At 46.0% G+C, this 13,106-nt stretch overlaps 1 protein-coding gene across 2 annotated transcripts in view; it reads left to right on the top strand.

Annotated features, from left to right (window-relative positions):
• rho-7 (rhomboid family intramembrane serine protease rho-7) overlaps positions 1-13,106 on the top strand; it is a 134,875-nt gene that overhangs the window by 104,906 nt on the left and 16,863 nt on the right. Inside the window, exon 7 of one of the 2 annotated variants that reach the window (XM_077657130.1) lies at positions 12,158-12,259. The exons of the other annotated variant lie outside the window; for it this stretch is intronic. Coding sequence (XP_077513256.1) covers positions 12,158-12,259 — 102 coding nt within the window. The remainder of the gene's footprint in view (positions 1-12,157; positions 12,260-13,106) is intronic. 2 annotated transcript variants of the gene reach the window in all.

Genomic DNA, 13,106 nt, shown 5'->3' with positions numbered 1-13,106 from the left:
TTGTTAGGATTAAGAGCCATAAACCACTGATCGCACCATTCTTGTACACAGTTAAGGTCAGTCTGAAGAGCGTTTTGGTCTGGGATGTTAGTTACTGTACGATAAATGACGCAGTCATCAGCAAACAAGTGGATTGAGGAAGATACATGCACGGGTAAATTGTTAATGTATATTAAGAAAAGAAGAGGGCCCAGGACGGATCCTTGTGGGACACCTAAGGTTACGGTAGGTGGCTAGACGACTGGCTGTTTATGAGCACAGATTGAGTACAATTAGTAAGAAACTGTTCTAACCATCTTAAGACATGAGGGTGTAAATTTAGGAGGGAAAGTTTTAGCAGCAAGTGTCGGTGGGATCCTTTATCGAATGCTTTAGTGTAATCTAAAAATACAGCGTCAGTCTGCTTTCATTCACAGCGCAAAGACTAACACGGACAAGAAGGGAGAAACCACAAAGTGCCGTACTTCACCAACGTTTATTGCTGTGCGTAGCGAATACATATAGAGTACAGCGGGCATGCACAGCAACGAAAAGGAAAGTCACGCTAAGACTGGTAGCAGCACCACACCGCAAAGAAACACATTATCGTCGGTACAAGAAAGAAAACATAAAGCTAAAACCTGAAAAGGCAGGATGCACACAAGAACAAAAACGTAATACTCTAGTTCGAAATTCTCAAAATATCGGTCCGTTTCCGGAGTCTTCCATGGGTAACCGGTACATTGCTGTTGCCACTGACTATCTCAGCCGCTACTGTGAGACCAAGGCTCTTCCCCGTGGTACCGCCGCCGAAGTCGCAAGTTTTTTCATTCATAACATTGTGCTTCGTCACGGAGCTCCAACGGTCGTATTAACTGACAGGGGAACCCCGTTTACGTCGGCACTTACGAACGAGGTACTTCGACTCAGTGGCACCAGTCATCGAAAGACAACGGCTTACCATCCGCAAACCAACGGACTGACTGAGCGGCTTAACAAGACAATTGCCGATATGCTCTCTATGTATGTCGACGATGACCACGCGAACTGGGACCGGATACTTCCTTACATAACGTTCGCGTACAACACTGCGCTTCACGAAACGACGCGCTTCACTCCTTTCCATTTGGTGCACGGTCGCGAAGCCTTGACCATGCTGGACGCCATGCTTCTTCCGGATCCTACTCCCTCTTCTGTCGTGGATGCCGACCAATTTGTCCGTGACGCCGAAGTTGCTCGCCAAGTTGCTCGACAGCGAATCCGGTGCCAACAACAACGCGACGCCGAGCGTTACAACCTCCGCCGCAGGGAGGTGATTTACACACCCGGTGACCAAGTCTGGGTGTGGAGCCCAATCCGTTTGCGAGGGCGCTCCGAGAAGCTTCTTCGCCGTTACTTTGGTCCGTACCAGGTGTTACGCCGCCTCAGCGCGGTGACCTACGAGGTGCTCCCTCAAGGAACTGCCCGGTCCTCTCGACACCCGACGTCCGAGGTCGTCCACGTGGCGCGAATGAAGCCGTTTTATTCCCGTTAGCCCCGGACCGAACCCCGCCATTACCTTTCGCCTTATTTTTTTTTCTTCCCCTCGCGTGCGGCATCGAGTCGATGCCTCTTAGATGGGAGGGGCAATGCCACGCTGCTGACTTTCTGCCGGCGCCACCTGGAGGTCGAACTGTGTTCCCGAGCGCGTGGCCGAACGTCTTCTTTGTCGAGAACGAGCGCGGCGGTGTTGGCAAACCTCGCCCGAGTGAACAGTTTGGTTCTCTGTATTTTCGCCGGTGACAATATGATGCTCCTTATCATCTAACACCACCGATGGAGTGCTGACACAGTAATCTCCTTGTTCCGCGATCTCACCAGCCTGCGCAGCTATCTCCCTGGCTATTTTGCTGGCATACTTGTGAAGGATTGTGGTACTTCCCAAAAAGGGGCCACTTTCCTTACACTGTTGACAATCACAGCAGTCTATGCCGAGATGACGAGATGCCCCGATGACGCTGTTGCTATGCGCCATCAGCCTCTCGTTAAGACACCTGCCTGTTTGGCCAATGTAGGCTCGGCCACAGGGCAAAGGTAGACCACATCTTTTGCGCATTCTACAAATGGCCGCCTGTGCCTAACAGTGCAGGAATTGCGCACAGTAATGGTGGAATTCACCTTCTTGCACAGTTTCGACAGCTTCTCTGGTGCAGAAAACACCACATGCACACCTGCTCTTTCCCCTATTTTCTTGAGCTGGTGGGCGATGGTGTGCATGTAAGGCAATACCGTCACAATCTTTCTCCAATCTGTGTCAGCCCCGCCGTCATTTTGAACCATTTTCCTGCTTTCTTTGAGCACTTTGTGGTGTCTCCCCTCTTTTCCGTGTTTGTCTTTGCGCTGTGAATGAAAGCATGGAATACCAGCTCGTCCAGCAACTGAATTTAAGTAGCGTCAGTCTGGATGTTAGATTTGCATGCAGGTCATGTAGAAAAAGTGCCAACTGGGTTTCACATGAAAATCCATTCCTAAATGCATGTTGTGAATGGTGAAAGAAGTTGCTAGTATCTAAGAAGTTCATGTTTTGTGAGTATATGACATGTTCTATGATCTTGCACGGCACGCTGGTTAGTGAGATGGGACAATAATTCAAAGGGGAATTTTTATTACCTGATTTGTAGACGGGAACGACCTTTCCCACCGTCCAGTCATGAGGCAAAATACCTGTAGACAATGACTGTAAAAATATGAGGCTCAAAATTTTGCAGAGGTATGTTTGATATTCTTTAACACTTTCAAGTTGATTTCTTCGATGCCGGCTGATGATGAGAGTTTAATATTTAGTACTGTAATTTAACACCTTATTATTTTACATGGATTACCACCTGGTACTCTCCTATGACCACTAAATAATTTATTATCGCATTGCTTTCTCGTGCTGTTCCAGTTTTGGTTTCAACAGCCGAATTAGGACTGTGACGTCAACGTGTGCTTACAGGTCACGTGAGACATGAATAAACTAAGGTGGCAGTCTGGCATGTTGGTGATTCATGATGGTAATGTACAGCACAAATAAAGATGAGGACAAAAGGAAGACACATGGAACACACGAACGCTGACTTGCAACAGTATATTTTGAACCTCGGACCAGTATATATACCTGAGAAAACTGGGCAGACATCAAGCATGCTCAGTAAGTGATACATTCATATGTTGACGCAAGTATAACAGGTCCTTGCCAGTAAAAGCAATAGGTGGCTTGGCCACACAGGACCCACCAAACCATTCTATTATTTCAGCCGCTATGATTTCTCGAGTCAGTTGGCCAAAAACCGCCGAGCGGCGGCGATGTCTCCGCTCGCCGCTTTGCTCTAAGCAGCTCGAGCTCTTCGTAATGCGTTTTAATCAGGACGAAAGAAATTTTGGATAAAGCGATATTTCGAGTAAAGCAATTTCGTTATAATGAGGGATTACTGTATTTTGCCCAAACCGGAACATCTTCGATATAAATGCACATGCCCCGTAAACCCTCAAAAATTTCATCGGCTTTTGAAAAAAATTCAGGTGCTGGAGCTTTTCTCTGGAGCTTTTCTCATCTGACGGTATGTGAGGGAACCCACAGTTTGCATCCAGCCGACTGAACCCGGCAGCCCCAGCTAGTTCTGCATCTATTTTCCCTCGTCGTGGAAGATCGTTGTCTGGGATCCATGCAGACTCTCAAACTGCTGACTTTCTTTTTGCCAATTACTAGGAGATTCGTCCAGTCCTCATCCACTTTGGCAATGACGCCCTCATTCAGTCTAGTCCCCCTTGAAAAGAGTATCTTTGATGGCGATATCCGATACCCTAAAAAATTCCACTTCCAATTCCGATACAAGATACAGAACCAAAATTAATTTCCGATGAAGATACATCATACTGTATTTGTGATATTTAGAAACATCACTGAACTCGCGTATATTAACAAAACTGGTAATACAATTAGCTGAATTAAGAAATTTCGCCTTAATTTCTGGAATCTTTACTGTGTTCCTTACAGTGCGCTATCTTTGAAAGTTTCTAAACGAATCCGGCTGTGTGGATTTCTTTAAGCTCAATTGTTGGCACAGCTGGTTTAGTAAGAACTTGAGCATTGGGCTGAAGCCATGGTGACAGTAAAATGGTCACTTCCATAGCACAAAATCTTTTTTATAAGCTAACGTTCTTCATCCAAACCGGCCTATGAGCACTTGGCTGATGCTTTTCGTTTGTTACTGCAGTATTTATCAGGTGGCCTCTGCCTTTGCATTGTGATAAAAGGTGCAAGCTCCATGCCCTTGGGAAAGCAAACCAATTATTTCCCCAGTGTTTAACAGGCGTTTAGTGTTGAACATTCTGCTTTAAAAGCTTGAAGGAAAACAACAAAAAATAAAAGAGCTGAAATTTTTCTAGGCAAAACATATCTTGCTAATCTTGCTTTTCCTGTGTGCTATCTCCTGTGCAAGCCAAATTCTGACTCACAGCAGCCTCAAAATCTATGGCACATTTTTTTTAGTATTGAGTGTTGTTAATATACACAATACACCAAAAATATATTTTCCTTGCGATACTTTGATACTTTCATTTCTGGCACACGGTATCTGATACCAATACACTAAATATATCGAAAGGTAGTATCGAAGCTACATGCATTTTCAATACTGCCCATGCCTGGTGTGCGCTGCCCTCCTCAGAGCATCATGATATTGTGTCAGTGAATGCTCCTAGTAACCCCGAAAAAAGAGTGCAGGAAATAATTTATATTTTCTTTTCTTTTATCAACTCTTGAGTGATGGCTCCAATTTCAAACTTTAATGCAGCTTTAATATAGTTTAATATAGCTCCGTTAGACTTGAAAAACACTGCAATATAACTGCTGCTTCAGCGTTTTAATTCACTACAACACTAAAGCCAGCCTGCCTCAACAGCCAAAATTACGCCTATTGAAGAAACAATGATTATATCTCCTCAGAATTCTTTTTTTGTGTGTACAATGACGACACAACAAAGACGAGGAAGACAGGATGCGGCACAACTTGCAACTGTTTTATTCAGAAAAGAAACATGACATTTATATCCAAAAAAGGAAGGGGTAATCATGGATGCCATGTGCAGGTAAAAAAAATACGGAAAAGGTGCGAAGGAAGGGCACACTTGACTCACCTCTTACCTAATTTATCTAGAAAGGCAAAATCTTTGTCATGCAGTGTCACAGACAACGTACTAATACAAGAACTACCACAATTCCTAATATGGTAGGCTTCAACCAGTTCCCACGTAAGCGTGTCAGTGCTCCTGCACAAGATGGTAGTGCCTTGGAGCCTTGCGTTGCACATTGTTTTTTTTTTCTTTGTTTTTCATCATTTTCTTTTCCACATTCATTAATGTGTGCCGGTAGGATGAACTTTTACCGTTCCATAAGGACAATTTGTGTTCCCTTAGGTGCTCACTGACACATCGGCCCGACTGCCCAATGTACACCTTGCCACACTTCAACAGAATTTTGTACACTACCCCTTTTCCACACTTCACAAACTGGTTCAGAGGTTAGTACTCCTAGAGTTTTATCTGTATTTCACCACTGTTTCTTTTAAAGAGTGTGAATATGTACAGAAGAATGAAATTTGTATCAGGTCATGCGTGGCTCCTGAGGTTTGTGACATTTTCCTCGCCGGTATGGACAGATCATTATCTGAGGCACTTGAAGATGGTAGCATGCCAAAGATATTTAGATATGTAGACAATATTTTTATTGTTTCGATGAAACACTCACCTTTGGCCTATCTGCAAATTGTGGAGGACATCCATACTAATTTTAGACGACGTGCCAAAGGATTGGATTTTAGTAAAAAAAGGTTAGTACTGCGCGAATGAGACACGAGAGGAGAACGAGGAAAAACGACAGCGGAGGAAGACGAAGTGTCCTTGTTAAGGTGCTTACTAAGGAGAAGATGAAGAAGGTGCCTTCACATCGCTCTTGTGAAAATCTCGCCTGCCATGTAACCACGTTCTTTATAGCAAACGAACTGGATTTAAGCCATCCGAGGAGGCTCCGGACGCCCGGTCGCCACCTGCTTGCATCGCATACAGCAAATGTCACCCAGTTATTCCTGGACCTGAACTGCGCACCGAGGCTAGGCCTAGCGCCTCCGGTGACGTGCTGGCGGGGGTAGCTCCGTACGTTTACACGCGTTTCCCTCACGTATGCCTCTCTCTGGAAACCTGGTGCACCTCGTATCAGGAGGTAGTTGCAGTTGCTGTAAAATTACCCAAGGCAACTGTTGTGGTGGTATCCTACTACTTAAGACCAGCGGGTGGCGCTCCCTCCCGCATTAATCTGGGCTGGTTATTGACTTTGCGTAGGAAATACCCCGGGTGTCCGATTTTAGTCGGAGGTGACTTCAACGCCCCACACCCAGACTGGGGGTACCCCACTTCGAGCCCCCGCGGCAGGCGTGTGCGGGATGCCTTCGCAGATGCTTTGTTTATTCTTCTAAATCAGCCCAGTTCAGCAACGCGGGCTATACGTCACAGTCAGAGTACCACCTATGCTCCTGATCTGGTGTGGTGGTCTGGCCCCGGCACTCCCTCGTGGCACCTTCAGCCTGACTGTTGGGGCAGTGACCACCACCCTATAATCATCGGTGTCCATCCATCACGGGCTCGCCGATTACGCCGCAAGTGCATGGTGGTCAACTGGGATTGTTTCCGTGCTATTCTGCAGAGTCATCACCATCGCTTGTTGACCGCATACAATGCGCGTCAAACAGGGCTACCACCTGCACCTGGGCAGACATCGATCGACTGGTTCCAGATATCGGTCTGCTAAACTTGTGGGCTGCTCGCCGACAGGCCGAGCTGGCAGCCTCACGTGATCCCACATCTGCACAGGCACGTATAAAACTAAACTATATTACTGTTAAGGCTCGCAGATACAAATACGATCTATCACAAAGGCAGTGGCATGCGTGGTGCGAGCAGTTTTCTGCGAAGTCGTCGAAGCCATCTCTCTGGCGAACTTTCCATACAATGGAACACGGTCACCGTCGCCCCGACAGAGCTAGCACCGCATGCTTCGCAGCGAACTTGTGTCCGGATGATTTCGCCAGAGATGCAGCACGGAAATTCTTTACAAAATATGATGTGTTGCCACCCTCAGCTACCCAGTCTAACTTGGCAGGAATTCCAGCTCACGTAGATAAACTGCCATCAGCACCAGATGCCGAGGGTATTGAGTCTCCTTATATCATGCCTGAGTTGCTTGCAGCAATAGATGAGGCTAAACGAAAGACATCGCCCGGTCCGGATGCCATTCCTAATGAGGTGTACAAGAACATGAGTTGTGCTGTCCTCCCTCAACTTCTCGACACCATTAACACAGTATGGCTAAACGGCTCTGTTCCTGAGTCCTGGAAATTGGCCACTGTGATCCCAATTCCAAAAGCAGAGAAGCCACCGACGGATCTTGGCAACTTCAGACCTATTTCTCTAACATCAACACTGTGCAAGCTGACAGAGAAAATGTTAGCCACACGACTGTCGTGGTGGCTGGAGCACCACAGTTTCTACCACCCTGCCCAAATTGGCTTCCGTTCATTCATCGGCACTGAAGATGGTTTGGCTGTCTTGGCGTCGCAAGTTCTCTCATCAACTCGCAGCCACAGTGTACGTACCGTCCTCGCCATGGATATCGAAAAGGCTTACGACAATATAAGTCATGCTGCCATTTTGCATTCTATTGACATGCTGCATTTCCCTCTTCGAGTACGCAATTTTATAAAATCCTTCCTTGAAGGTAGACGATTTGCCATACGCCTCAGTAGTGACTCCATAGGATCATTTGAATCTGTCCGCGGTGTACCCCAAGGCTCGGTGCTGTCACCAACACTGTTCAGTATTGCCTTCATTCCTCTTGCATGACGCTTACATGATGTCCCTGGCGTTAAGTTCTTACTGTACGCCGATGATATCACGGTATGGAGCACTCACCATCACCTGCTAACTCAAGCGGCGGCCCTACAATCAGCCTTAGATATTACCGCCAATTATGCTATGTCTATCGGCCTACAGCTTTCAGTGAGCAAAACTACGTTCATGTCAGTAGCCAACCTCTGGGGATGCCGTAAACTCGCTGCCACCCTAATCCGTCTCCAAGTATCTGGAACCCTAGTTCAAGAATCTTCGACATTGAAAATTCTGAGTTTTTCCATACATCAGTTCGGAATGGGTACTGCCTGGCTTTCTCAGGCTAAAAAGCAGGCGTTGCAGACTTTGGGCCTAATCAGACATATTGCTCCCAAAACCGGCGGCGCTCGCTCCCATGTCGCACGACATTTGGTGAAAGCGGTTTTGCAACCACGCCTCATTTACCAAGCACAGTTCCAACACTTAGCCAGAGCTCAGTGGGATCGTCTGGATGCCGTCAATCGAGAGGCAATGAGCGCTATCACTTGCCTTCCACCTGTGCAGCTGAGCGACAATAAACCTTCCGATCTACGTTGCCCAACCTCACCTTATGCGGCATCGTCCCTTCGCGAGCGGATCACGGAACAAGATAGTCTCCTACCCCACGGCTCAATTATTATATATGTTGATGCCAGTATCCAGGGCTGTGTAATGACGACTGCGCTTTACTGTCCCTGCCAGCCTGCACTTAACAAGATGGCCAGGTTTCGATTCGCGGAACCCCCTACTTCCTTCTGTGCTGAGCTGCTTACTATACAAGATGCGCTTCGCTCTGTAGTTGCAGTTACCTTGCTCCCTACAGCCCACATTATCATCCGTACTGACGCCCTTCAAGCAACTCGTCTACTCCGACGCGTGAGCCACAGCCCAGAAATGTGCCAGAATATACATCGCCTGGCGGCTCGCATCCCGCAAGCCATTCGAATTGAGTGGGTCCCACATGACCTACTCAATTCACAAAGATCTGCAGATTCTGCAAACCGCTTGCCAACCCTACCCACATCAATGCCTCAATTCCTCTGTATGGAGGATGCTACCCTCCTTCTCACAAGAAAGGAACACCTCCGGCGCTGCACACGTGCTCTCATCCCTCTGTGTGCGATAACCCTCCCCCGCGGTCTTACCCGTGCAGAGGAGGTTGTGCTCCGGAGGATCTGGGTCAGAGTTGCCCTCACTCCTGCCGTAACTCGGACGTGGCCTCAATTTCACCACTTATATCCCCGCCTAGGATGTCCAGTCTGCAACTCACAAGATACTGAGGCTGACATTCACCACTTGTAGTGGGATTGCCCGGCACTGAAGCCAACTAGAATTCGCTACCTGGCAGCAACGGGTCTCCACTCAGACAACCCGTCCTCATATATTGATTGGACGCAGGGGCCACATCACCGCTCCCTCCTCACCTTCATTAGATCGGCACATCTTTCCTGCTTTATTTAACACCCACCCACTCTTTTCTTTCTTTTCTCTTTTCTTCCCAACTCCCCTTATGTCCAGAGGCAATAAACAATGCTATCAAAAAAAAAACGACAACACAGGCGCAGCCCGCAAGAACATTCTACTTCGATTGGATTTTACTTTTGAAGTCACCAAGGACAACTGTGCAATTTTTAGACTTGAAAATAACCCTTAGGGACGAAGGATTTTGCTGGAAGTACCAACCACGTGCACAGAAGGAATTAATGCCATTTGATTCCAAGCAATAAAAAAAAAAGGTGAAACGTGCTATCGCTTTGATGTGCCTTGAGTCAGCCCTAAGAAAGTCCTGTTGCTACATGGCGCAAGAAAGCTTTCACGATCAGATCACAAAGCTAGAACAGGCAGGCTATCCCTTGATATTGGTGAGTTCAGTTGCTGAAGCTCTGCTAAAGAAGATTAAACAAGAAAGGAAAAGGAACGAGTCAGTAGCGCAGTTTCACAAAAGAAAGTGAAACTTGTAGCCATCCCCTATCAGCATATTTATTTATTTTATTTATTTATTTACCCACAGCTTCACAGTGGCATTAAAGTGGGGGGGTAGGTTCTACAAAGCAAAAAAAATTATTACAAGGGCAGTCACAATGACAATGCAAACACTTCATTGTCAGTAATATTAACAAGAAATGAAGATAAAGCATTCCATTCTCAAACAGTGTGAGGAAAAAATGACATCTTGGAGAAATCGGTCCTTGATCTGAATTTGCGCACTTTATGGTTGTGATCAACCTGCTCGGATCTGTAGTGTGGATGAAAAATGTACTTCTCTCTAGGAATGGCAATCCTGTTGTAATTTATATTAGGAAAAAATTCAAGCCTTAGCTTTCTCCTTCTTACTTCAAGGGGCTCCCATTCTAATTCCTGTTCTATGCCAGACACACTAATGTATTTACTATAATTCCCAGAAACATAGGGGCCGACAAAGTTCTGGACTCTTTCTAATTTTTGTCTGTTGGTCTTTGTCGGTGGGTCCCATAGAGTACTAGCATATTCCAGTGCAGACCTGATATACATTTTAAATAGTAAATCTCTAGAGTCTTGCGGAAACATTCTCATGTTACGGCGCAAAAAACCCAACATTTTGTAAACTTTCCCAGCAACATGATCAACATGTCGATGCCAACATAGTTTTGAGGCGATGTGCACACCCAAATACTTATACTCGAGAACAGTTTCCAATAAGTGGCCGTTTATGTTATAGACGTAATTAGGTACATTCTTTTTCCTCATGAAACACATGTGCACTGTTTTTTGCAAATTTAATTTCATGTGCCACTGTTCGCACCACCGGTGCAGTGTATTTAGGTCTTCCTGCAAAGCAAGTGAATCCTGGGAATTTTTCACTTCTCTGTAGACTACACAGTCCTCAGTGAAGAGTTGCATGTAGGAAGTAATACCTTTCGAAAGTAAACCTCAAACGTGTGGCTAACAAGTTCAAGTTCAATGTGAAAAGAAAATGACGAAAAACAAAGCAAAAAAGCAAATTTGTGATGCAAGGCTCCAAGGCACTAGCATCTTGTGTAGGAGCACTGACACGCTTGCGCGGGAACTGGTTGAAGCCTACCATATTAGGAAGTGTGATAGTTCATGTGTTAGTACGCCATCACTAACATTGTATGACAAAGATTTTGCCTTTCTAGATAAATTAGATAAGAGGTGAGTCGCTTGCGCCCTTCCTTTGCATCTTTTCCGTTTTTTTTACCTGCACGTGGCATCTATGATTATCCCTTCCTTTTTGGGTACTTATGTCTTGTTCCTTTTCTGAATAAAACAGTTGCACTTCATCCTGTCTTTTTGGTCTTTGTTGTGTCATCTTTGTGTGCACAAAAACGAATTCTGAAAATAGACCAACAAGCCCCACAATGCATATTACTCTATATCACCTATTTTTTGTGCCTCAAGTGAGCTGTACTGAACTTTGATGAGTCGGCCATTATTTGATTGTTGAAATCAAAACTGAAACAACACGACAAAAAAAAATTATCTAGCAGTCATAGGTGATTACCATGTAATGTAATAGACCTGGATACTGCCCAAAAATTTAGTAATGACATCCTGTTCAGTGGACTCGAAGGAAGTGACTATGCACGTGGGCCATCAGTTTGAACAGCTTGTGCGATTCAAGTTTGAGAATTGTTCTGAGCGCCAAGGCAGAGTATAAATTTTCACTCTCGAGTTGTGAAGCAGCACTTATTCTCTGTGTTGTCCCTGTTCGGTTTCCGCTGATGGCACTCAAAATGAATACTACCGTACAACTAGCCCAACTTTCCATCCTTCTTGTCAGGTTACTGTCATAGTGTGTCAGCATGGTTTTCAAGGGAGCCAAAAGGTGCCATTGCATGCCCATTTCGCGGAAGACGTCTTGTTTCCTTGCAGCAGTGTTTTCTCATCACAGTTGCTTGGAGGCTTTTGCTTCATCAACCGGCTATGAAGTGGGTGCCCTGTGTGAGGCACTGCTTCAGTTCATGGCTTCTCCCGCAGTAGCTGCACTGCCACTATGGACTTACTTCACATGTTCCCCAGTGTGTGGGTTTGTGGGGTGCAACAGCAGTGAAAAATTCAGTGTGACATCTCTTGTCGTTAGTCTTCTGTGGTGGCCTATGCAACTCATGATTTGCCATTGGCAAAATGCAAAAACCTCGGTCGTCCAAGAAGCGGGCCTCTTCACTCCCAGAGGTGCCACTTGTCCAGCTTGGTCATGTGGACAGATTAAATGCGACCCCTTGCCTGTCCTCCACAGTCGGGTGCCGTCCTGGCGGTGGTTGCAGCGCTGTGTGTGCAGTACCCGGATGCGCAGCTGAGCATCATCTTCCTGCCCTTCTTCACCTTCTCAGCGGCAGCGGTGAGTGATGCGGCATTGAGCAGCAGCCATTTCAGTTCCTCTGTGTTTTCACTGCAGTGAGACAGACTTGTGGACAGCTGGTTACAATTTATTTTGTCCGGAAGAAATGCCGCATGAGTGTTTTTGGCCCAAAATGTTCTCGGCAAACCCAGAGTTGGCAGCTTTCGGTGCGTAGATTTCGAGGCAGACGATTATGGGTTTGCATCATGTGCAGCTGAACCAGGGAAGTACCGTTGACAAACTTACTACGAGACAAAAGTTACTGCAATACCCAAGTTCTGTGTGCAGTTTCAATGTAAACGATCCAGCGGCTGAGGGGAGAAAATTTTAAATTTAAAAGCTATCACGATAAAGGTGCACAATAGATGGTGTTCAGTCTGAACGAGCCGCAAGGCATGCTGGGTATTCCGACTTCCGGGTCGTTCGGCGAGATGCATGTGTACAGTGCTTTGCTTGAAATGTGGAACTGACAAGCTTGAATTCGGCTCTTCAGGTGTTAATATGCACAAATAAAGTCGCAAAAAGGTGAGCATGCTGTACGTGCATTATTGCGTCCACGCTCGACGTTCCATATTTCAATTAATGGCGAAAAGGCGTTGCAAGTGCGAATGTTTCGGCGTGCGTCGTCTGTTCATGCAAAAGTTTAGCATGCTTCGTTCACTCGCTAAAAAGTTCTTGTTATTGTTATTTTGCAGCTGCTACATTGATCTCTAATATATGTTAGGGTGCATACAGACTGTTGCGGAAATAAACGCGCAGTAGAATGCTTCTCTCAGCTAAACGCATGGATTGTTCGAGCTCCAATTTAGCATAGAAATGGCATTTGGTTGGCAGAATTATTTTATAC

The sequence above is a fragment of the Amblyomma americanum genome, chromosome 3 (assembly GCF_052857255.1).
Source record: "Amblyomma americanum isolate KBUSLIRL-KWMA chromosome 3, ASM5285725v1, whole genome shotgun sequence".
NCBI lineage: Eukaryota > Metazoa > Arthropoda > Arachnida > Ixodida > Ixodidae > Amblyomma > Amblyomma americanum.
Note: the sequence above shows the minus strand (reverse complement) of the source record. Positions and strands in the feature narration are given on the sequence as shown.